The sequence below is a fragment of the Globicephala melas genome, chromosome 8 (genome assembly GCF_963455315.2).
Source record: "Globicephala melas chromosome 8, mGloMel1.2, whole genome shotgun sequence".
Lineage (NCBI taxonomy): Eukaryota > Metazoa > Chordata > Mammalia > Artiodactyla > Delphinidae > Globicephala > Globicephala melas.
In genome coordinates, this window is record NC_083321.1 from 94586095 (window position 1) to 94611529 (window position 25435).

Below are 25435 nucleotides of genomic sequence, written 5' to 3' on the forward strand. Positions count from 1 at the left end.
ATTAAAACAAAAAAGAGTGGTACTACTCTCCGTACTTGTCTTAAACATTAATAAATACATTTTAATATAGAGGGTTAATATATCTCCCCATACTATGTTCTTTTTTCTATTTCCTCTTTCTCTGCAAGGTACTTTGTGGCCAAGAGTTACAAGGCAGCTTGTTTTTCAGTATTTTGTGTAATAGAAAATGCATTGGTTGGCATCATCTGAGGAGTTTTCTGTTTATCTCATATTCATATAAAGGCTACTTTCCCACACTGTCTTGCTTGCTCTATAGAAATGGTGATTGTGGTTTCTATCAGGTTATATTTATCTTTCTACTTTTGAAGCTGAAACAGAAGCTATAATTGTGCATTTAATTTTTATATACTTAAATATTAGTGACATATAAATCTTAGTCCCTTACTAGCTGAAATTATGCACAAGAAAATGTATACCATTACTTTAGGCCTGAGGTACAGAGGTACATTGGCTTTTAGAGTAGGACCTGAGGTAGGGGGAAAATAACTCACACCAGTCTTGAACCTTTTTAAAAATTGATACTGCATACTGAATCAGCATTTGATTATGGGGAAGTTGTGAGAGGACAAGAGAAGGCAAGGTGGAAGCTATAGAGTAGAATTTGCAGTTACTTAGATGTAGATGGTTAACGTGAAAGGTAGTAAAAATTACCTTCTTCAAATACTGAGTTAAAGAAAGGCTTGTATTGATCCTACTTGCTGCTACTCAGAGAAAGAAAAGTTTTGTCTTCAGGGCATTTACAAAAAATAGAACAATTGTGTTTCTTTGTGGATATTTGGAGAAATGTTAGAACATATTGTATGCATTGAAGTAACTGCTGACAGAATGTTGAAATGTATTGCTTACTTGTAATAAGCCCAAATATCTATCATGCCTCATTGTTCTAAGTTTACATGTTTAGACAGATTTTGCTGATTAAATTCTGCCCTATACACTGTAGACACTGAGCCATAAGCCTAAGGCCTTAAAATGTTATTGAAACAGAATTTAAACTTGGACCACTTACAAAATACCCTGACCCATGGGCTTTTGTAGATTCTTTTTTTTTCGTTTTAAGAAGTGTGATGCTTACAGTGCACATCTCTGGTGGTTTTAAGAAATGTAAGCTGGCTTTTTGGGGGATGCATCCTTGAGTATGAAAATGTCTTAAATTGATTTTCAGTAACTATTTCAGTCAGCACTTCAAATTGCTCTTAGGCACCTGGTGACATTACATCTTTGCGGTCAATAACTTTCACCTTTTTGTGGCTTACTTCACAAATTAAAACTTTTTGTCCATTATATTTTGGTATGTATATTTTATCTCTGATCTAGCATAGTACTGGATACCTGGTAGATTCTCAGGGGAAAATTATTTAAAGAGTCAAATATGCTGACATGGCCCAGCCATCCAAAGACTCGCTTTCTGCCTTCTCTTCAGAATTGGCTTAAAAATCAACAATAAGAGAGGTTCCTAAGACCACTCCCTCTAAAACGGCAATCTTAACATGCCTCTCTTCTCATACCCTCCTTTGTTTTTCTTCAAAGCCTTTTTCTTCTACTACCTGATACTCTACCATGGGAATGTGAATGCTATAAAACCAGGAATTTTGTTTTGTTGCATTGTTGTATCCATCCCTAGTGCCTAGCACACAGTATGCAGTCAGATGTTTTCTAAAGGTATAATAAAGGTTAGAAATTATGCCAGATGCCAAAGGGTTATAAATATATATCAGAAATGAATTCATCCCTCATGTACACAAATAACTGTAGTACAAGATGTGTTCAGATGACATAAGAGAACTTCAGTGAAAATACTGGGGGTATTTTAGAGGTTTATTACTTCTAGCTGGCTTCTTAGGAAATGACAGTTAAGCTGGGTCTTTTGCAGACTAAGGAACAAATAAGCAGTGGTTCAGAGGTGCAAAAGTGAATCAGGGTAGTATGTATAAGAAGAGGTAAAACGTTCAGTTTGAGTAGAATATACTAGTGAAATTAGTTATAAAGGTAGGTTAGACCCAGGTTAGTGGAAAGTCTAAAAATCAAAGTTGAGTTTGGATTTTGTCCCACTGGTACTGTAGAAATTGTTTTCCTCCCCCCCTCCTTGAAAGGCAGTTATATGTGGTATGATTGAACGTGCATAGGAATAGACTGAAGATGGAAGTTTGAATTATGGAGTAGGTAGGCGCAGGTAGCAAGGAGTGCATATTAGAATAATAATACAAATTCAAAGGTAGGATTGACAACAAATGATTAGCAAATTGACAAGTCAGATATGGAGAATAAAGAAAATGGAGGCAGCTAAGATGACTGACTCTAAGGTTCTGAATTTGTGGGAAGTAAGATGGTGTTGTCATTAAATACAGAAAACAGAGAACATGAAGAAAGAGCAGGTTTGAGAAAGAAGGTTAGTTTATTTATTTTTTAGAAGTATATTTATTTAATTCCAATTAACAAATTTGTTTTTTTAAATTGAAGTATAGTTGATTTACAGTGTTTCAGGTGTATAGCAAAGTGATTCAGTTGTATATATATATTCTTTTTCATATTCTTTTCTATTATAGGTTATTACAAGATATTGAATATAGTTCCCTGTGCTATACAGTAGGTCCTTGTTGTTTATCTATTTTGTATGTAGTAGTGTGTATCTGTTAATCCCAAATTCCCAAAATCTGTTATTACCGCCCCACCCCCACCCCAGTCCCCAAGGAAGGTTCGTTTAATCTTGAATGTGTTGCTTTGTGGTGCTAGCGTTTGAATGGAGAAATGCAGTAGGCAGTTGGAAAGCTACTAAGGCCTAAGATTTGGGAATCTTTTGCAAAGCAGTTTTTTTTTTTTTTTTTTTTTGCGGTACGCGGGCGTCTCACTGTTGTGGCCTCTCCCGTTGCAGAGCACAGGCTCCGGACGCGCAGGCCCAGCGGCCATGGCTCACGGGCCCAGTCGCTCCGCGGCATGTGGGATCTTCCCGGACCGGGGCACGAACCCGTGTCCCCTGCATCGGCAGGCGGACTCTCAACCACTGCGCCACCAGGGAAGCCCCTGCAAAGCAGTTTTTGAAGCCTTGAGATTGCAAAGGAAGAGTCAAGAGGGAAAGAAAGGAAAATGATGAAGAGCAAATTCTTGGGAAATAGTTATGTTAGGAGAATAGAAAGAATAGCCAAAGGAAGAACAAAAGCAAGTAGGAGAACCAAGAGAGGGTGACATTGGAGCGACTAAGGAAAGACATTTTCAGGAAGAAGTAAGATTCAAACCTGTTTCTTGCAGAAAGAGTTCTGTTGTAACCTTGGGAGTATGATATATGTATTATGTGGGCCAAAAGTTTCGTTCAGTTTTTTCCATAAGATGGCTCTAGTAGCACTTGGTTGTCTTTAACTTCATTCAAAACAATTTTGTTAGGTTGTATGTGACAGCTGTCATATCAGTGTGCATTTAAAAAAAGACTTATCAAAATTGGTGAATTTTTGTGTAGTCATTTTAATATTGAAGATGGAAGAAAAACAAAATTTTCAGCATATTATGCTTTATTGTTTCAAGAAAGGTAAAAACACAACTGAAATGCACAAAAGATTTGTGCAGTGTGTGGAGAAGGTGCTGTAACTGATCGAACGTGTCGAAAGTGGTTTGTGAAGTTTCATGCTGGAGATTTCTCGCTGGATGATGCTCTGTGGTCGGGTAGACCAGTTGAAGTTGATAGCGATCAAATCGAGACATTAATTGAGAACAATGAATGTTATACCTGGTGGGAGATAGCCGACATGCTCAAAATATCCAAATCAAGCGTTGAAAATCATTTGCACCACCTTGGTTATGTGAATCGCTTTGATGTTTGGGTTCCAAATAAGTTAAGCGAAGAAAACCTTCTTGACCATATTTCCGCATGCGATTCTCTACTGAAACATAATGAAACATTCCATTTTTAAAACAAATTGTGACGGGCGATGAAAAGTGGATACTGTACAATAGTGTGGAATGGAAGAGATTGTGGGGCAAGCGAAATGAACCTCCACCAACCACACCAAAGGCTGCTCTTCATCCAAAGAAGGTGATGTGTATATGGTGGGATTGGAAGGGAGTCCTCTATTATGAGCTCCTTCTGGAAAACCAAACGATTAATTCCAACAAGTACTGCTCCCAATTAGACCAACTGAAAGCGGCACTCGACAAAAAGCGTCCAGAATTAGTCAACAGAAAGCGCATAATCTTCCATCAGGATAAGGCAAGACCGCATGTTTCTTTGATGACCAGGCAAACACTGTTACAGCCTGGCTGGGAAGTTCTGATTCATCCGCCGTATTCACCAGACATTGCACCTTCGGATTTCCATTTATTTCGGTCTTTACAAAATTCTCTTAATGGAAAAAATTTCAATTCCCTGAAAGACTGTAAAAGGCACCTAGAACAGTTCTTTGCTCAAAAAGATAAAAAGTTTTGGGAAGATGGAATTATGAAGTTGCCTGAAAAATGGCAGAAGGTAGTGGAACAAAAGGGTGAATACGCTGCTCAATAAAGTTCTTGCTGAAAATGAAAAATATGTCTTTTATTTTTACTTAAAAAACCGAAGGTACTTTTTGGCCAACCCAGTATTTTCTCTGATACACGTTTTTCTGCTATACTGTTTAGCATAGCTCTTTACACATAGTAGGTTCTCAACAGCTTAGCATATCCTAAGGGAATAATGGACTCTCTCCTGCTTATCTTTAAGGATTAACATTTGGCAAAATGTTATATAAATATTGAGTGCAGTCTGGTGTCCTGCAGAAGTCTTTGGGAAGTCATTGGGACTAATTTGTGCTTTGCAGATTTTCTATCATGTTATCTGTGATATATTCTCGATAGTTTCTATTTTTGTTTCCTCTTTGGTAAAATAGTAAAAGTCCTAACCAGCAATAATTGAAGGCTCTCAAAGTACCAGGAGGAAAACAGTTAATGGAGTTTAGGGATTGGATAAGTGCTTGTATTTTTTATCTTACTTGAGCTATTTAGCATATGAATTATTTTAGACTGTCTTCAAAGAATATTAATTTTATCACTTTTGTAGGTGCTTTCAGAAATAGGAAACTAGAAAGAATATAACTTGATACAAGTACAGGAAGACAAATATCAAAAAACTGAAGCTGATTTGTGGAAAAGCTGATTAGAAAGATTTCAGCAGTGTTTTGCAGAAAAGTTAGGGCTATAGGGACTTAGTGCAGCATTTTATCCAGGAAAGACAAAGATGGGACTAGTGGTGACCCTCCAGTATAGCATTAAAAGAGAAAAATCTATCTGTATTAAAGAGAATTTTTAGGCAATAAAATTGATCATGAATTGAAATTTCATAGTCCCCTTGTGTGACAAAAATTGACTTTTAAAAGAATTAATTAATTTTATCTTTGGCTGTGTTGGGTCTTCATTGCTGCGCGTGTGGGCTTTCTCTAGTTGGGGTGAGCAGGGGCTACTATTCGTTGTGGTGCACGGGCTTCTCATTGCAGTGGCTTCTCTTTGTTGCAGAGCACGGGCTCTAGGTGCATGGGCTTCAGTAGTTGTGGCATGTCGGCTCAGTAGTTGTGGCACACGGGCTTAGTTGCTCCGCGGCATGTGGGATCTTCCCAGACCAGGGCTCGAATCCGTGTCCCCCTGCATTGGCAGGTGGATTCTTAACCACTGCGCCACCAGGGAAGCCTTTATTTTTAATTTAGATGAATTATGGTAATTTAAACATCCAGATTAGTTCATGCAAAGCAGGAAATAATATATTTTGCTTTCCTAACATTTCTTTTGTGAGTGAATGGTTATATCAGTGTACAACTTCTTACACGTATTTGTTGAGTCCTCTTTACCTGTCATCCTAAAAAAGAAAGTTTGTTCATGTAAGTTTATGCTCAGTTATTAGATCTGATTAATTTAAGATTAAAAGTCTTAAAATAGATTTCTGTTAAATTTTTCTTATTTACCATAAAACATTGAACAGAGGGAAAGGAGTAGACCTAGTGAATGCAGCAGTCTTTCTTGCATTATAAATTACACACCTGGTGTAGTGAATTCAGCACATTTAAAATAAAAATAATTTTATGTGTTCATTTAATCATTGCACTTCTGATCATTTGTAGGCGAAACCTAACCAAACTGTCCCTGATCTTCAGCCACATGCTGGCAGAACTAAAAGGAATCTTTCCAAGTGGACTCTTTCAAGGAGACACATTTCGGATTACTAAAGCAGATGCTGCAGAATTTTGGAGGAAAGCTTTTGGGGAAAAGTAAGACTCAAAATAATGAATTTGAACTATGAAGAACTGAAGCTTGTGTTTTGGGTTTTTGTTTAGTTTTTTATTGATGGAATATTTAAAACATGGGAAACAGAAAAGTAATATATGTGTACCTACTTCCCAACCTTTTTTTGCTCTGATTTTTTTTTTTAAAAGAAATAAACCTTTGCAGTTCCGTTGAAACCCACGCTCTTTGACTGAATGCTCTTCTCTTTCTTTACTCATCCATTATGCTGTTAATGGACATTTACATTTCAAACTATTTGCTATTGCAAAACAGTGCTGCAGAAAGCAAAATTGTATTTGTCTTCATATGCAAGAGTTTCTCAATAGTTACATACCTAGAAGTGGGATTGCTGAGTCAGGGGGTTTCACATCTTCTGCTTTGCCAAATATTGCCTAATTGCTTTCCACAGTGGTTGTACCAGTTTATATTCCTATAAGTAGTGCACACATGTTCCAGTAGCTCTGCAATTTGACTAACACTGATGATATGAATTGGTATCATATTTTGCTTTATATTCCTAAATGACAAGGGAGCTTGAGCACCTTTTCACATTTGTCACCAATTAAGAGTCTTATTCTGATCTTCCTATTCCTATTCCTATTCCTGACTTGTCCATTTTCCTATTGAGTTGTTTGTCTTTTTCCTATTGTAAGATACTAACTCTTTGTTAGTCACTTACATTAGAGATATTTTCTCCTAGTCTACGGCTTGTCTTTCCACTTTGTTATATTGTCTTTTTGATATTCAGAAGCCTTACATTATATAGACAGATTTATGAGACAAGTTTATGTTTCTAAGTATTAATATAAATGTTCTTGAATATCCCCTGAAATTTTGGTTCAAAGAACTGAAAAGGTAGAAAACAATAAAATTTTTCAGTTGAATATACAGATCCTAATGTAAATCTCTCTTTAAATGCTTTCTTTCTTTCTTTTTAATTGAAATATAGTTGACGCACACTATTAAGTTAGTTTCAGGTATATACTACAAATTGATTTGAAGTTTGTTAAACGCTTGATTTATTTTAAAAAATCATGTTTAAACATTAAATATAGAATAATTAGTGATTTTTAAAAACTTAATTGAAGAGAATGGGAATGAGTTTAACTTTGTTCCTTTAACTTAATAACTAGCTACATTAGAAAAGAGTTTGAAACGCCACTTGTTCTCTTACTTTCAGGCAGGTGAATACATAAACTTTTCAAAGGCAATGAGATTTTATTTTATTTTTTAAGATCTTGAGAAATAGAAATCCCACAATATCTTTTGCTAGCCATATCTGGGGTTTAATCATTCTTATGTTAAATAGTTTCTTCTTCATCTCTATCAGAACTCTGTTCTTCCTGTACCTTAAGCCTATATTCCTCTAGTGAAGTCCTTGATAGTGTGGGTTCCTCAAAAGAACACAGAGTGTTTTATGTGCTTTTAAAAAGTTAAACACAAGCTTTCAGTTAGTAAAGATCTGGACACAGATTACATCTGTTATACAAAAAGGATAATCTTATCTCTCTTTCCAATGCCTTTCTAATAGAACAAATGTCTGAAGAAAGATGAGAAAGGGAATGAACTTATAGCATTCTGCCGAAGAAAAGTAGACAAAGATGTCTCTATTATTAATTTATTCATTAGAAAGTTAAGAAATGTATCATTTATGCCCTTTCTGTTCTCAATGTAAAATATAGTTCAGCTTCTTTAAGAAAATTGAAATTGATATTGAGAGCTTAATGTGGCTCTCTTTTCCTTGAATGTAGCAATGCCTGAAATTATCTGTTATCTCACTCTGCCTTCTCTCCTACCCCCACTCCCATCCTAGGACAATAGTACCTTGGAAGAGCTTCAGACAGGCCCTTCATGAAGTACATCCCATCAGTTCTGGGCTGGAGGCCATGGCTCTGAAATCCACTATTGATCTGACCTGCAATGATTATATTTCAGTGTTTGAATTCGACATCTTTACACGACTCTTTCAGGTAGGATACTAAAACGTTGGCTAAACTAGTTATTGCTATTTTTCTGAAGAGAAACCTTTTTAAAAAATAACATTTGGACATTTGGGATTTTGCCTATTATGAAAATAATTTTATTCATTCTAGAAACTATAGCCAAAAAAAAAAAGGTTAGAACTACTCTATTTTATATATACAAATTTTTTTTGTAAAAAGAATAACTATATAATCTGCTTTATTCCCCTCACATTTATAATCTTTCTCTATTATTAAATATTCTTCTTTGCATCATTTTAATGGTTGTAGAACATCCTAAAGATGGGTATAATATATTTAGTGAGTTCTGTTATTGAACATTTATGTATGTTTCCAGCTTTTTCTCCTATGGTATTGAAATTCTTGATTGTTACTATTGAGATGTATTGATGCTCCACAAAGAACTCACTTCTTTCTTTTTCTAAAAACAATGGGTGTATATGCCACCTTGTGTAAACCTTTATTTGAAACTTCTTACTTGCACATCTAGGCCTTGCCCTGTTTCTCTGTTTTTGTTTGTTGTTTAGCCTCACTACTGTTGGTTAGAGCTGCTTGGAAATTTTCTGAATTTCATTTTGTATAGTTAAGTTTCTCCCTATAAGCATGTGTAATTTTCTTCTTAGCTTTTCAGAGTTCTTATTTCCCAAACATGTTTGTCTTCCCTTAAAGTAACAACATGATTGAAAATATGTGACACTAAATGGAGAATTTATAATTGAGAATTCAGGTTGCTTTTCCTTTTGTTCTTCATTGCTCTGAGGCTGGTTGTATGTCTTGAGCCAAATGGTCTGATTGATCTCTTGTTTCCTTAGCCCTGGTCTTCTTTGCTCAGGAACTGGAACAGTCTTGCTGTAACTCATCCTGGTTACATGGCTTTCCTGACATATGATGAAGTGAAAGCTCGGCTCCAGAAATTCATTCACAAACCTGGCAGGTCAGTGCAACGAAGCAAAGAGGTTTATTCACCTGAACTTTATTCTCCTGTGACCTTTGCTGAAATAGAGGAAACATGATCTTTTACTAGTTCCCCAGTGACCACATTTCTGCGGCAGAATTGATATCTGTTTATCAGAGGAATTGACATATTCAGATACTATGATTTGATAAATGCTTTCAAGCCACTTAAGAATTGAGCTTATATGTCTTTTGCTTTTGGTCTGAAGCCATTAAAGAATCTATTATTGATGGTCCTTTTGATTTTTGTCTCTGTCTTGTCTTTCCACCCTAATGCAAGTATGTATATTAAAGATTTTGTTTCTCTCTGTTCTCAGTTACATTTTCCGGCTGAGCTGTACTCGTCTGGGTCAGTGGGCTATTGGGTATGTCACTGCCGATGGGAACATTCTCCAGACAATTCCTCACAATAAACCTCTCTTCCAAGCGCTGATTGATGGCTTCAGGGAAGGCTTGTAAGTACATACTGTTTGCCATCTGCTAGAGTCTAGGAACTTAGGGGCTGTAAAACTGCATCATTAATGACTTTATTCCAGGTTTCTTCTGCAGATAAAGATTCAGGACACATATTGACAGGTTATATTGTAGCCCCCGCTATTGGGGCTATTGGATTTTCAGGTTCAGTAGGACTTTGGTTTTTATTTTGGAAGGATTCCTTGAGTGAAATTATTTTTCTCTACTACTTCGCTTGTTACCCTGAGTAAATTTTGTCTTTCTTTTTTTCTAAATGTTAATTTATTTTCAAATCTATGCTAGATTTTAAAATATACCAATTAGCAGAAAACGTTACCTGTTATTTGACTAGCCAGCATCAGAATGATGAGATGTGCCTGATGGCAGCACGCTCAGTGGCCTTCATCAGCCTTCATCCTAACTTCGTGTTGATTCAGCAGCATTTCTTCAGGCTGTGGGCTTTTGTAACCTCTGCTAATATTTATGACTAAGTTCTTATTTATTCCAGAATTGCTATTCCTTTTGGAATTCAAATTGATTATCAGTTGGTAAGCACTAAAAATACTAACAGTTGACCAGGTATCAGAAAACGACTTGTGTTTTAAAGTGATTAGGAAAATCCATTTTCCATCATGCATCGTCTTCTACAGTAACACTGGAGCTGAAAGGGGTACTTCCCCAAATGGCAGAGCAGTTTGATGCTAGAAGCTTCCTGGTAGTTGATCTTGGTGGCTTAATTTGCTTCTTGTTACATTTCTTTTAAATTAACAGGCTTCTCTGGTGGTCCAGTCTTTAAGTTAGTGTCTCTCTGTGTTAAATCTGTAAACAAAGGTATTTCAGGTCTTTGGTCAAAGCAAATGTCATTTAAATTAAGAATTTCCACTTTGTGGCCATCCACAGACTAAAATAGGAGTTGGTAAACTGCGGCCCACAGACTAGGTGTTTTGGTACAGCCTGCATCTAAGATAGTTTTTCCTTTTTAAAGTGTTGTTAAAAAAACAACCAAAGAAGAATGTGTGGCACAGACTTATGTGGCTTGCACAGCCTGAAATATTTACTCTCTGGTACTTTACAAAAAAGTTTGTCAACCCCTTGATTAAAATAGAGAAAGAGTATCAGTGTTTGGAGAGTATCTTCTTGGAACTGATCTGTGTTATTTAATTTTTTTGAAGTACTAGTAAAATTTATCTTTGAGAGAATTCCTAGATAACATTTGTCTGTATTAGTAAGCAGTGATAAATTGGCTTCAGTAGAACCCCAAGATTGGTTACTCTTTTTATAGCTATTTGTTTCCTGATGGACGGAATCAGAATCCAGACCTGACAGGCTTATGTGAACCAACTCCCCAAGACCACATCAAAGTGACCCAGGTGAACTTTGTTTTAAATTATAACCATATTACTAGAGCCAAGCTTTTGTATAATACTTTACAGAACTGACAGTAGAATTATATTAAGTGATTGGAACACGTAAATTTTAAACCATTGACTAGATTAGTGAATTTAGGTGTGTGTGGCTTCTTTTCCTTTTTTAAAATAAATTTATTTATTTTAATTTTTTTGGGCTGCATTGGGTCTTTGTTGCAGCGAGCGGGGGCTACTCCTCGTTGCTGTGCGCGGGCTTCTCATTGCAGTGGCTTCTCTTGGTTGCAGAGCACGGGCTCTAGGCATGCGGGCTTCAGTAGTTGTGGCTTGCTGACTCTAGAGCATAGGCTCAGTAGTTGTGGCGCACAGGCTTAGTTGCTCCACGGCATGTGGGATTTTCCCGGGCCAGGGCTCGAACCTGTGTCCCCTGCATTGGCAGGCAGATTCTTAACCACTGCGAGACCAGGAAAGTCCTGTGTGGTTTCTTTTTAAACTGTGCTTCTTAAAATAGGGCCAAAGGACTTCTTTGGTGGTCCAGTGGTTAAGACTCCGTGCTTCCATTGCAGGGGGCACAGATTCGATCCCTGGTCTGGGAACTAAGATCCCACATGCTGCAGGGTGCGGCCAAAAAAAAAAAGGACCAAGACTAGGTGCTTTCTGTTTTAATTGAACACTGTTGTGACACTTTCATACAAGCAAAAGTAGTATTAAAAGTAACAGTTTTCAATTTTCCTGTTTTTAGCATTTACAGTTGCAGTCATTCATTCAACAGATATTTGCAATAGGCTGAATAATCTCTTAATTTCTTTTTAATCAAAGGAACAATATGAATTATACTGTGAGATGGGCTCCACATTCCAACTGTGTAAAATATGTGCTGAAAATGATAAAGATGTAAAGATTGAGCCCTGTGGACACCTCATGTGCACATCCTGTCTAACATCCTGGCAGGTATGGATCCAACCATGCTCTTTTCTCAGCTAAGTAATGACAATGAAGAATTGGGGATTATATATCCTTTATGGGTATAAAGAATGGCCTGGTTTGTGGGGTAGGTTCTAAACTTTTGATTCTTTTTTCGTTTCTAGGAAATGTATTTTTAGTGGACGAATATTTTAAGAACTTTCAGATGTGTCTATTACCATCTCCTGTTTCCTTTGCAGGAATCAGAAGGCCAGGGCTGTCCCTTCTGCCGATGTGAAATTAAAGGTACTGAGCCCATTGTGGTCGATCCCTTTGATCCTAGAGGAAGTGGCAGCCTGCTGAGGCAAGGAGCAGAGGGAGCTCCCTCCCCAAATTATGATGATGATGACGATGAACGAGCTGATGATTCTCTCTTCATGATGAAGGAATTGGCTGGTGCCAAGGTAAGCTTCAGTTTAAGAGACTGTGGCAAAGTCCATTATCAATTGTGTCCTGAAGCAATAGAGCACTTAATGACATCCAAAATACAAGGAGTAACAGTAGCTAATATTTATTGAACGTTTACTGTGTGAGAAAAGATGATGCTAAGTACTTTACTTACTTTAACTCATAATCTTATACTGATACATATTCATGTAACCATATGAGTAGATATTACTGTTCTCCTCATTTAGCAGTGGGAGAAACCAAGGCACAGTGAGGCTAAGGAATTTGCTGAAGGTCACACAGCTAGTTAGTCGAACCAGAATCTGTGGCCAGACATTCCGGCTTCAAGGCCCATGCTCTTATTGTCTGTATGCTAGAACTGGGCTCTATTCAGATAGCTTGGTAGAGAAAATGAGGGGTGAGTAAAAGAATTGGACCCATTTTGCTACTGTGAGCAGAATATTTTCTCCTTGCCTATTTTTCTAATGGAGTCTTGGCATTGGAAAGTTAGGTTTGGGCGGGAGAAATGAGGCACCGTTAACAACCAAATAAATGGCAACTACAGTGATTGGAGGGTAATAGGAGGTACCATACAGAAACTAAAACTAGAAAGGTCCTAGTAAAGATGGGAAAGATAAAGGCTAAGAAAGTATGTGAACAAGTTCTGTTACGTCAGTGGTAGGGTAAAACAGGGATTTATTCACTAATTAGAAGTAAGGCAGTCATTGAAGATTTTAATAAATACAGGGCAAACAGAGGTTCTAATATGTTGTCAGTTCTCTAGTTTGGACTGTTATAACTTCATAGGAGGCATTTTTTTTGTACAAAAGAAGCTTTCTTTTATACCAGCACCTGACTGCCTGGCACATAGTAGGTGCTCAATAAATATTGAAAGGATGGATTCCATCTCTTAAGTGATTGTATCCAGTGTATCTTTTCCTTTCTGTCCTCAATGTCACTGCCTTATTTCAGGCTCTTATAATCATCTGTTCGTCCCGCTTCCAGAGTCATTGATCTACAGCACATACCTTGACTACCTTATTCCTTTGCCTCACACTCTTTAATGACTTCTCATTACTTAATGGAGTAATAAGTCCATTCTCTTTTCTAGGCACTTTGCCCTGGTAATCCTTTCCACTTTGTATTTTGTAATCCAGCAAGACTGAACCACTAAAAATTTCTCCGTGCTTTTGTCTTGATAGTTTCTATGTAATTTAACTCAGTTTTCATTTCCTAGGAAACCTTTCCATACTCTACCCTGTTTCCCCCATGCCCAAGACCCACAAATAATCTAGGTCTGGCCAAGTGTTTCTGGGATGCTATGAATATGTCTGCCATAGAACTTATCACCTTGTAATATTATATTAAAAGTATTTCCTGGGAATTCCCTGGCTGTCCAGTGGTTAGGGCTCCACGCTTCTGCTGCAGGGGGCACCTGTTCAATCCCTTGCTGGGGAACTAAGATCCTGCATGCCACGTGGTGTGGCCAAAAAAAAAACCCAAAAGAAAGTATCCGCAGGGGATTGGGTCCTGGAGTCCCAGCAGATAAAAAAATCTGCAGATGCCCAAGTCCCTTATGTAAAGTGGCACAGTGCAGTGAATACAGTCGGCCTTCCTTACTCATTTGGGTTTGGCAGAATTCAGTTCCTTGCCGGTCGTAGAATTAAGATCCCTGTTTCCTTGCTGATTGTCAGCTGACGGTATTTTTTAGGGGCCAGCTACATTCTTTGGCTCCTGGACTCCTTTCCTCCTCCTTCAGTCATGAAGGTTCTCAACTTTTAAGGACTCATGTGATTAGATTGGGCCCACTTGGATAATCCAGGATAATTCCCCTATCTCAAGATCTGTACCCTTAATCACATCAGCAAAGGTCTTTTTGCCAAGTAAGATAACAGATTCGCAGATTCTAGGTTTTAGGGCATGAACATCTTCCTGTGGGAGAGGGGACCGTGATCATTATTCTGTCTACTACAGTCCATATAACAGAATGCTCTGCAGAGTGAACTCAGTTTACATATACTTAAGTGGAAAGCTGTCAATATGTATTAAATTAAAAAAACAACTGTATATTATATATAATATCACCTTATTTCTGTTAAAATTATTTAGTTACAAAAGAATTATTTTAACATGCATGGGGGGAAAATTGGATGACTACACATCACATTACTATTATTTCTGAGGCTACAGGATCAGAGGACTTTCATTTTATGGTATGTTTGAATTTTTCACGGTTAACACATACTACTTTTGCAAGCTGTTTGTTGTGCTGGTTAAGTAGCTCTCTTGAGTGCTATATGGGATAAGAAACCTAAGACAAAGGCCCAAAAGGAGATAGTAGTTTTATTTGGGAAGAGAATATATATACAGGTGAAACACTATTTAATACAAGCCAGACAGTGCACATTATTCTAAATTGTTGGGTACACAGTCTAAGTGCTATAGGACTTTAGAGGAAAGAAGAAAATTAACAGTTTTTTCTGTAGCTAATATATATAAATGAGATTAAATTTACTCATTTAAATAAAAGTAATAAATGCATACTGTAGGGCTTCCCTGGTGGCGCAGTGGTTGGGAGTCCGCCTGCCGATGCAGGGGACGCGGGTTCGTGCCCCGGTCCGGGAGGATCCCACATGCCGCGGAGCGGCTGGGCCCGTGGGCCATGGCTGCTGAGCCTGCGCGTCCGGAGCCTGTGCTCCGCAGCGGGAGAGGCCACAGCAGTGGGAGGCCTGCGTACCGCAAAAATAAATAAATAAATAAATGCATACTGTAAAAATTCAAGTAGAAAAACAAACAGCTTCATATATTGTTTTGCACTTGGCTATTCTATAATTCATTTAATCTCTTCTTAATGGACATTCCTGTTGTTTCCAGGCTTACACATATGGACGTTCTTTTGCAAGTCTGTCTGTAGGGTAAATTTCTAATAGTGGAATTGCTAGATTAGAGTATGTCCATTTAAAACTCTTTGAGAGAGGAGAGGGATATAATTAGTGGTGGGACACATGGGAATTTCAGAAAGCCATGGTGTTTCATTTCTTAGCTGAATTGTAGGTTCTACGTGTGTGTTTCATCTTTTATTATTCTTTGTACCTTATAGTTCATTATCTACTTTGTATGAATAAAATACTGGAATAAAAATATCTTAACTTTTTTTGGATAGACATTAAAATTTGTTCCCAATTTTTTGTCCTAAAGTCACTCCCAAAGTATATGAGACTATGAGAGTGTCTGTTTCGTCATATCCTAGTAGCTTGTTGTTGCTTTTTGCTGTTTGTTTCGTTTTTGTTTTTTTTTAAAAATTATTTTTGGCTGCATTGGGTCTTCCTTGCAGTGCACAGGCTTTCTCTAGTTGCGGCGAGTGGGGGCCACTCTTTGTTGCGGTGCGCGGGCTTCTCATTGCAGTGCCTTCTCTTGCTACAGAGTATGGGCTCTAGGCACACGGGCTTCAGTAGTTGCAGCACGGTGGGCTCAGTAGTTGTGGCTCGTGGGCTCTAGAGCACAGGCTCAGTAGTTGTGGCACACGGGCTTAGTTGCTCCGCGGCATGTGGGATCTTCCCGGACCAGGGTTCGAACCCGTGTCCCCTACATTGGCAGGTGGATTCTTAACCACTGTGCCACCAGAGAAGTCCCTGATTTGTTTTTAAAATAGTGAATCTAGTTTTTAAAAAATTCCATGTGATCAGTGCGCTTGGATTTTTTTTTTTTTTAAGTTTAAAAGAATTGCTAAAAGGCTTATAGAAATGTCAGTTCCCTGCTTCTACCCCCTCTAACTCCTGTGTCCCATTCAGATTTTTCGGTTCTAAAAGCTGTTCCTTAACCATATACTATACTGCTTTCTCTGGATTCTGCAATATTAGTTATCTGTTTAGAAAAGGATTTAAATGTCTTATCTCCCTCCTTCCTACTTCCTATCTTCCGACTATAGTTAATTTGAATGTTTTTTGGTTCTGTCAGTATTCAAGTGATTTTTGCTCCCTATTGTATCAAGTAATATACTACAAGGTGTTGATAATTGCTTTTGCTTTCTTTTACAACCTTCTGCTTTTCTGAAATAATTGATTTACTTTTATTTCCTTAGTGTTCAGTTTGTACCTGTCACGACCACGTCTTACCAAACATCCTCTTGATATGATTTTCTGTGGAGTAAATTCTATTAGCATATTAATATAGTAGATATTATGTTATATAGTATACTAATATATGGGAGTCTGCCATGTTTTGGCTCCAGTCTGGACTGGTTTTTCACTGGGTGTGCTGCATTCCATGTCACCCTGAGGTGTCTCCCCTCACCATCATCGTGGGACTTCATTGCCTCTTCTTTGTGTTGGAGTGCCTGTTTCTTAACTCCCATGTTTTTATATTTCTTGCTTTAACTTCCTTGTTTGGGTGGAGCATGCTCTCAAAATAGCTTTCTGTGAAAAGGTGAGAGGTGAAATTTTTGAGACGTTTGATATCTTAAAATGTCTCTATTCAACCCTCAAACTGACTAGGTACAGAATTCTAGGTTGAAAAAAAAATTTAGCTCTATGAATTGTTACAGCCTCAGTGACTTCTAGTTTCTAGTGTATTTTTGCTCTTTAGTACCTCCTTTCCCTCTATCCTCAGAAGCCTTTAGGATATTTTCCTTATCCTTGATTCCCTGAAAATTTAAGTGATTTGTTGGTTGGTTGATTGGTTATTAGTTTTCTTTTCTTTCTTTGGGCTAGCTATGCAGTGAATGCTTTCTATATGGATATTTATGTCCCTTAGGTCCTAGAAGTATTCTTGTATTATTTCTTTGATAATTTCGTCCCCGTATGTGCTTTTATCCTTTTCTGGAACTTTGTTGTATGTTGAGATAAAAAAACATCTCGTGGGTCGGTTATGATATTGAAACATGAATTGAAGAATATGATTAACTCAATCCTCTGCCCTTTAGGAATGAGAAGGAGGGATGGATGGTGGGAGGGATCAAAATAGGCAGAGAGGGCCTTCCAAATTGAGAAACAACTTGAACAAAGTTAGGGAGGTAGGAATTCCAACACAGGGCATTATGGAAAATGCTGTTGGTTAGGGAGACCAAATTAGACTTGAGAAAGCGAGGCAGGAAAGTGACATTTTGTGACATGGGAAAGTGGAAGTTACTGATGGATGGGTTTTGAACTAGTGAGTATTTAAGGATGGTTAAGCTGGTAATGGTGAGCAAAATGATTTGGTGAGATAAGAATCTAGAAGGGGGTTTTAATAAATCAGGTCTGAAGTTGGTAAGTAGAATGAAAAGGAAGTTATAGATATGAGATTATTTTATGGGAAAATCAACAAGATGCAGTGACTAGATATTGATGATGAAGTGAGAGTTAGTTTGACTAATCACTTTTCACTTCCTTAACCCTTGAGGTGTTTAGCCGCTCATGCTGCATTGATATGGAGCCCGTTTTCTTAAGCATGAGTAAAAGCAAGTAGCTGATGATGCAGCCTTTTTTTCCCTCATTCACCTCCCAGCATTAATGATAGGACTCAGTATGGGGATGGTTGTTTCTCTGTCACCTTACATAAGTGCTTGTAATACATATTTGCCTATTTTCCATCTACTTTGCTTTTAGGGAATGCAAATGTGAATTAGTATTTTGTATAAATTCTTGTATATCTCTTGACAGCTTACTTGGACAAGCTTATCAGCTACTCATCACCCTGCTGTAGGCAGGGAAATGGAAAAGGTCATACATTTATTTGTTTCTTTTGATTTGGCACCTCAATTTTTAGAATACAAATTGACAAAAAAGATTATCCCTTTTAATTACTGAATTGAAATAGCATTTCTTTGGAAGAACTAAAGATGCTTTTTAGTAATACCATTGATCATTTTCTCTTAAAAATCTCTTTTTTTCTTTTAATCACAATAACCCATGGAGAATTTATTGACTTTGATTTCTTTCCTCATTCTGCCCCTTAATCATTATTTTCCTAGGTGATTTGTTGAGAGGTTAATGTATGCCCCTTTCTTTTAATATGATTTTCTGTTTTTAATCTTGGAAAGATTTTTTTTCTTTTTCTGAAGAGGAAAATATGGGAAATTGTAAAGTTTTCTAAAATTATAAACTAGGAAGCTTTTTATGTAGCACATATTACATTTTGCCTGTAGCTTGCATCTGCATGGTATTTCCGTGATTGAGAGCGCCCTCTTCTGGTGACATAGAAATAATTCAGGAAGCACTACCTTAAGCCAAAGTCAGGCTCATTGGTATATTCTGTGTTCATGTAGTACTTGTTGTGTACATCTTTCAGAGGAGTTGAGAGATGCCGTTCCTCCAGACAAGAATAACCTATTAGGAAATTTTTTTGTGTTAGGTGGAACGACCTCCTTCTCCATTCTCCATGGCCCCACAAGCTTCCCTTCCCCCAGTGCCACCACGGCTTGACCTTCTACAACAGCGAATATCTATTCCTTCGAGTGCTTCTGGTCTTGGAACTGCTTCTAAGGTAAAGCATTATCCATTTCTACATTTTCTGATTCTTTGTTGTGTATTAGTGGGGTTTCATTGATTGCTTCCGTCATGCTTCCACAGGCTCCTTCTGGCTCCCTTCATAAGGACAAACCATTACCAATACCTCCCACTCTTCGAGATCTTCCACCACCACCCCCTCCAGACCGGCCATATTCTGGTGGAGCAGAAACACGGCCTCAGAGACGCCCCTTGCCATGTACACCAGGCGACTGTCCCTCCAGAGACAAACTGCCCCCTGTCCCCTCTGGCCGCGCTGGAGAAGCATCATGGCTGCCTCGGCCAATCCCCAAAGTACCAGTAGTTGCGCCAAACCCTAGTGACCCCTGGACAGGGAGAGAATTAACCAACCGGCACTCACTTCCATTTTCCTTGCCCTCACAAATGGAACCCAGAACCGATGTGCCTAGGCTTGGAAGCACATTCAGTCTGGATACCTCCATGGTGAGTCCTGATTTTGAAATTATTTCTCTTAATAACAAACATTCGTGGATGGCATTGAATGGGTCAGTTCTGTGGTATGTTTTGTACAGGATTCAAGGATAATATTAATCCCTACCCTCAAGAAGTGTATATGTTAATATGTTTGTTAATGCAATAAATGTGTTTCTGGGTGTGTATGCCATGAGTAGTGTAAATAGAAAACACTTCAGTTTTAAAGAAAGGAGAGATTATTTCTAGATAGAGCAATCATGAGGGCTTATGGAAAGAGTGGCATCTGAATTTGAAATATTCTTTCCAAAGTGGATACAGTTTTAAAATAGACCTACAATGACAGAAATGCTCAAGATGTATTGTGGGATAAGAAGTAGTTTAATTTGAGAAAAACAGAAATTTTGGGTATCAGAGTAGGAAAAGGGGCTAGAAAGGAGCATTGCTGCTAGATTAGAGCACTTTGTATACCCCCTCCCAAAAGAATTGGAATTTATTTGGTACAAATGAAGAGTACGTGAAGATTAAATTAGTGGAGTGATGTGACCAAAATGATGGTTTAAAGAGAGGAATCTAGGAATAGTATGCAGGATGGATTGGAAAGAGAATAGATTGAAAAAAGGGAGGTTAGCAGTCCATTGGATAAGCATGAGATAATGGGTCCAGAACGGGGGGTGGGAGAGGTATATTCCTTCTTTTGTTGGTTCGTTTATGCACTGAGCAAAAAAGTTTGCCCTCACAAAGTTAACATTCCACCGGAGGAAAGATGGAAAATGAACAAGATACGTTACAAAACATGTAAGATAGTGGATGCCGACGAATGCTGTGGAGAAAAATAGGGTAAAAACAGGGTATAGGGAAAGTTGGGATGGGGCAGGTACATGTAGGGATGGGGTACAATTCTGAGCAAAGACCTGGAGTAGTGTGGGGAGTGACCTGGAGCAACGGGGGATGAGGGAAAAGCAAGTGAGTTTGGGAGAGTCTATTTGAGGAATAACAAAGGGGTCTCATATAGCTGGTACTGGGTAAACAAGGGGAAGAATCCTGGTCTAGGAGCAGGAGGGGGAGCTGGTTTAGGTCGAGACTTTAGGGAGCATGAAACAAAGACCCAGAAAGGCTTGAAAGCAGTCAGTGGGTGGAAAAAAGGATGAAAAATCGCATACATACACATATACACATGCACACACCCCAGAGGTTTTGAACCTGGCTAACTAGCGACAGACATGTTGAATTTGAGATGAGCCATTGAAGGAAGAATTGTCCAGTAGGTAGTTAGAAATCCAAGAAAAAGATGGAATTGGAGGGTGAAGTTAAGAAATCCTGTGGTCCTTAAATGAACTATGTATTTCTTCATTGAAAGGGAAAGGGGAGGGTAACTTAGCATTCAAGTGGCATTTATGTGATAGGCAGTCTAATTAGTGAGAGTGGATTAGGTTTGACTTTCTGGTGGCATCAGTATGGAAAGATGTATAGATTTTTTAAGCTAGAATGGTATTTGTGCAGACAGCCAGTTTCCTCAAATCTTTCTAGAATTAAAACAAACAAAAAAAACCCATTTCCTAGAACTGTCTCCCTAACCCTTACATTTGAACTTTCAAATATACTTTTGTCACACATAATAATCCTTAAGCATGGCATTGGGGGAGAGGTCTGTGTCTGTATGATTGTTCTTGTTATTTTGAATAGATTAAATAAGAGGAGCTGCTTAGCTGTATTAAGAAGTTTCTTTTTTTTTTAACACTTTTCTTTCCAGAATACGAATAGCAGCCCGTTAGCAGGTCCAGAGTGTGAGCATCCCAAAATCAAACCTTCTGCATCTGCCAATGCCATTTATTCTCTGGCTGCCAGGTAAGTTTACTAAAATTATATTTCATACAGTAGAGTTGATACTTTTAAACAACTTATTTATAGAAAATTTAGAAAACCCAGAAGAGTATAAAGAAGAAAATTAAAATTGACCTGTATTTCCATTATGTAAAAATTATCATGTTTTGGACTGTTTCTTTCCATTATTTTCTCTGTGTATATGTACATAGATCAGTCTTGCTGGGGCTCATCAATTTTACTAATCTTTTCAAAGAAGCAATTTTTGTTGGGTTTTGTTTTTTGTTTTTTAAATATTAATTTATTTGGCTGCACTGGGTCTTAGTTGCAGCACATGGGATTTAGTTCCCTGACCAGGGATTGAACCCGGGCCTCCAGCATTGGAAGCATGGAGTCTTAACCACTGGACCACCAGGGAAGTCCCTAAAAGAAATTTTTAAAAAAGCCAACCGGGACACTTTCGCGGTGTGGCCAAAAACAAAAAACAATGAAAAGGTCGGCAGCAATCATTTGACCATATATGTGAGGATTTGTTGATACTTCTAGGCTTTCCACTCTATTCCATCAGTCTATATGTCTGTCTTTATGCCAACACCACACTCTTTTTTTTTTTTTTAATTTATTTTATTTAATTTATTTATTTTTGGCTGCATTGGGTCTTCGTTGCTGCGTGCAGGCTTTCTCTAGTTGCTGCGAGTGGGGGCTATTCTTCGTTGCAGTGTGCGGGCTTCTCATTGCGGTGGCTTCTCTTGTTGCGGAGCTAGGGCTGTAGGCGCGCGGGCTTCAGTAGTTGCGGCTCACGGGCTCTAGAGCGCAGGCTCAGTAGTTGTGGCGCACGGGCTTAGTTGCTCCGCGGCATGTGGGATCTTCCCAGACCAGGGCTCAAACCCATGTCCCCTGCATTGGCAGGCGATACTTAACCACTGCACCACCAGGGAAGTCCCTGGACAATTTTTAAAGTCTATTGAATTTGTTACAATATTGCTTCTGTTTTATGTTTTGGGGTTTGTTTGTTTGTTTTTTTTTTTTTGGCCGTGAGGCATGTGGGATCTTAGCTCCCTAACCAGGGATTGAACCCACACCCACTGCATTGGAAGGCAAAGTCTTACCTACTGGACCGCCAGGGAAGTCTGGAGTTTTTCTATTTGTGCAAAAAATGTCACTGGGATTTTGATAGGGATTGCATTTAATATGTAGGTCACTTTGGGTAGTACTAACATCTTAACAATATTAAGTCTTCCAATCTATGAACATGGAATGTGTTTCTGTTTATTTGTCTTCTTTAATCTCTTTCAGTGGTGTTTTGTAATTTTTTAAAAAAATTTATTTATTTTACTTATTTATTTTTGGCTGCGCTGGGTCTTTGTTGCTGCACACGGGCTTTCTCTAGTTGCGGCGAGCGGGGGCTACTCTTCGTTGCGGTGCACAGGCTTCTTATTGCGGTGGCTTCTTTTGTTGCGGAGCACCGGCTCTAGGCGCGCGGGCTTCAGTAGTTGTGGCACGTTGGCTCAGAAGTTGTGGATCGCAGGCTCTAGAGCACAGGCTCAGTAGTTGTGGCCCACGGGCTTAGTTGCTCCACAGCATGTGGGATCTTCCTGGACCAGGGCTCGAACCCGTGTCCCCTGCATTGGCAGGCGGATTCTTAACCACTGCGCCACCAAGGAAGCCCTATAATTTTTATTGTACAAGTCTTTCACCTCTTTGGTTAAGTTAATTCCTAAGTATTTTCTTCTTTTTGATGCCATTACGAATGGAATTGTTTCTGAAATTTCGTTTCCAAGTTGTTTATTGTTCATGTATAGAAATGCAACTGACTTTTGTGTGTTGACTTTGTATCCTGCTACCTCGCTGAGTTGATTTATTAGTTCTAACAGCTTTTTTGTTGAGTCTTTAGGTATTCTACATATAAGATCACATCATCTGAAAAAACGGAGATAATTTTACTTCTTCCTTTCCAATTTGGATGCCTTTTATTTCTTTTTCTTGCGTAATTGATTTGGCTAGAACTTCCAGTACTATGCTGAACAGAAATGGTTAAAGTGGGCATCCTTGCCTTGTTTGTGATCTTACACAAAAAGCTTTCAGTCTTTCACCATTGAGTATGGTGTTGGCTATGGGTTTTTCATATATGGCTTTTACTATGTTGAGGTACATTCCTTCTATCTATTTTGTTGAGTATTTTTATCGTAAAAGGGTGTTAAGTTTTTTCAGATGCTTTTTCTGCATCAATGAGATGATCATGTGGTATTTTTTTCTTTGTTGATGTGGTGTATTAGATTGATCAATTTTCATATATTTAACCATTCTTGTATTCTAGGTATAAATCCCACTTGGTAATTCATTGTATATAATCTTTTTAATATGCTGCTGAATTCTTTTTGCTAGCATTCTGTTGAGGACTTTTGCATCAGTGTTCATAAGGGATATTGGTCTGTAGTTTTCTTTTCTTGTAATGTCTTTGTCTGGCTTTGTATCATGGTTATGCTGGCCTCATGGAATGGGTTCCCTCTTCAATTTTGGAGAAGTTTGAGAAGATTTGGTATTAGTTTGTCATTAAATGTTTGGTAGAATTCACCAGCGAAGCTGTCAGGTCTAGGGCTTTTTTTGTTGTTGTTGGGAGATTTTTTGATTACTGATTCAATCTCCTTACTAGTTATAGGTCTATTCAGATTTTTTTTTTCTAATTTATTTTGTTTGTTTATTTTTGGCTGCGTTGGGTTGTCGTTGCTGTGCACAGGCTTCCTCTAGTTTCGGTGAGCGGGGGCTACCCTTCATTGCAGTGTGCATGCTTCTCATTGCGGTGGCTTCTCTTGTTGTGGAGCATGGGCTCTAGGCACACAGGCTTCAGTAGTTGTGGCACACAGGCTCTAGAGTGCAGGCTCAGTAGTTGTGGCGCACAGACTTAGTTGCTCCACTGCATGTGGGATCTTCCTGGACCAGGGCTTGAACCCGTGTCCCCTGCATTAGCAGGCGGATTCTTAACTACTGCGCCACCAGGGAAGCCCAAGTCCTCTGTTTCTTTACTTATCTTCTGTCCTCTTGTTCTGTCCGTTATTATGAGTGGCGTATTGAAATCTCCAGCTGTTATTGTAGAGCTGTCTGTTTCTCCCTTTAGTTCTGTCAGGTGTTACTTCATATATTTTACTGTCATGCGGTGTATAAATGTTTATAAGTTTTAAATCTTCTAGTGTATGTAATGTTCTTTGTCTCTTGTAACGTTTTTTGATTTAAAGTCTATTGTTTCTGATATTAGTATAATATCAGAGTCTCTTATAGACAGCATATAATTGGATCGTGTGTTTTAATCCAATCTGCCAGTCTCTGTCTTTTGATTGGAGAGTTTAACTCATTTATATTTAAAGCAATTACTGATACGGAGAGACTTCTGTCATTGTACTATTTGGTTTCTGTATGCCCTGTAGTTTTTTGTTGCTTATTTCCTGCATTACTGTCTTCTGTGTTTAGTTGGGTTTTTGTGGTGAAATGTTTAAGTTCCTTTTGCATTTCCTTTTGTGTATATTCTATAGATATTTTCTTTGTGGTTACCATAGGGATTACATTTAACATCCCAAAGGTATAACACTATAATTTGAATTTATGCTGGCTTAACTTCAATAGCATACAAAAACTCTTCTCCTTTACAGCTCCACCACACCCATTTTAGTTGTTGATCACAAGATTACATCTTTATACATTGTGTGCCCCTAGTTCTTTTAAACGAGTTCATGAACTAGTTCTTTTAAATGCATTAGTTTCCTAATTTATGCAGAAAAAGAGATTTGGAGTTACAAACCAAAGTTACAGTAATAGTGGCTCTTACACTTTCCCTTTAAATGTATTGCTGTCTTAAATCATGTGGAAAAAACCAGAAGGTACAGTTACAAACCATTGTTACAATAGTACTAGCTTTTATAATTCTCCATGTACTTACCTTTATTAAAGTTTTTATTTCTCCATACAGCTTGAAATTACTGTCTAGTGTCTTCATTTCACCCTGCAGGACTCACTTGAGCATGTCTTTCGGGGCAGGTCTAGTGGTCACGTACTCCCTCAGCTTTTGTTTATCTGGGAATGTCTTGATTTCTCCCTCACCTTTTTTTTTTTTTTTTTCCGATACGTGGGCCTCTCACTGTTGTGGTCTCTCCCGTTGCGGAGCACAGGCTCGGGACGCGCAGGCTCAGCGGTCATGGCTCACGGGCCCAGCCACTCCACGGCATGTGGGATCTTCCCAGACCGGGGCACGAACCCGTGTCCCCTGCATCAGCAGGCGGACTCTCAACCACTGCGCCACCAGGGAAGCTCCTCTCCCTCACTTTTGAAAGACAGTTTTACCAGATAC

At 38.4% G+C, this 25435-nt stretch overlaps 1 protein-coding gene and 1 non-coding gene across 3 annotated transcripts in view; one reads left to right on the plus strand and one right to left on the minus strand.

Annotated features, from left to right (window-relative positions):
* The window catches only part of CBL (Cbl proto-oncogene), a 95580-nt gene that overhangs the window by 46430 nt on the left and 23715 nt on the right, over positions 1-25435 (plus strand). For both annotated transcript variants that reach the window (XM_060304184.2, XM_030839161.3), the window contains exons 3-12: positions 6090-6236; positions 8066-8222; positions 9047-9168; positions 9506-9643; positions 10924-11011; positions 11825-11956; positions 12169-12372; positions 18686-18817; positions 18904-19284; positions 21026-21120. In XM_060304184.2, coding sequence (XP_060160167.1) covers positions 6090-6236; positions 8066-8222; positions 9047-9168; positions 9506-9643; positions 10924-11011; positions 11825-11956; positions 12169-12372; positions 18686-18817; positions 18904-19284; positions 21026-21120 — 1596 coding nt within the window. The remainder of the gene's footprint in view (positions 1-6089; positions 6237-8065; positions 8223-9046; positions 9169-9505; positions 9644-10923; positions 11012-11824; positions 11957-12168; positions 12373-18685; positions 18818-18903; positions 19285-21025; positions 21121-25435) is intronic.
* TRNAW-CCA (transfer RNA tryptophan (anticodon CCA)) lies at positions 21442-21514 on the minus strand. The gene has a single exon. It is a non-coding gene; the product is annotated as a tRNA-Trp (tRNA).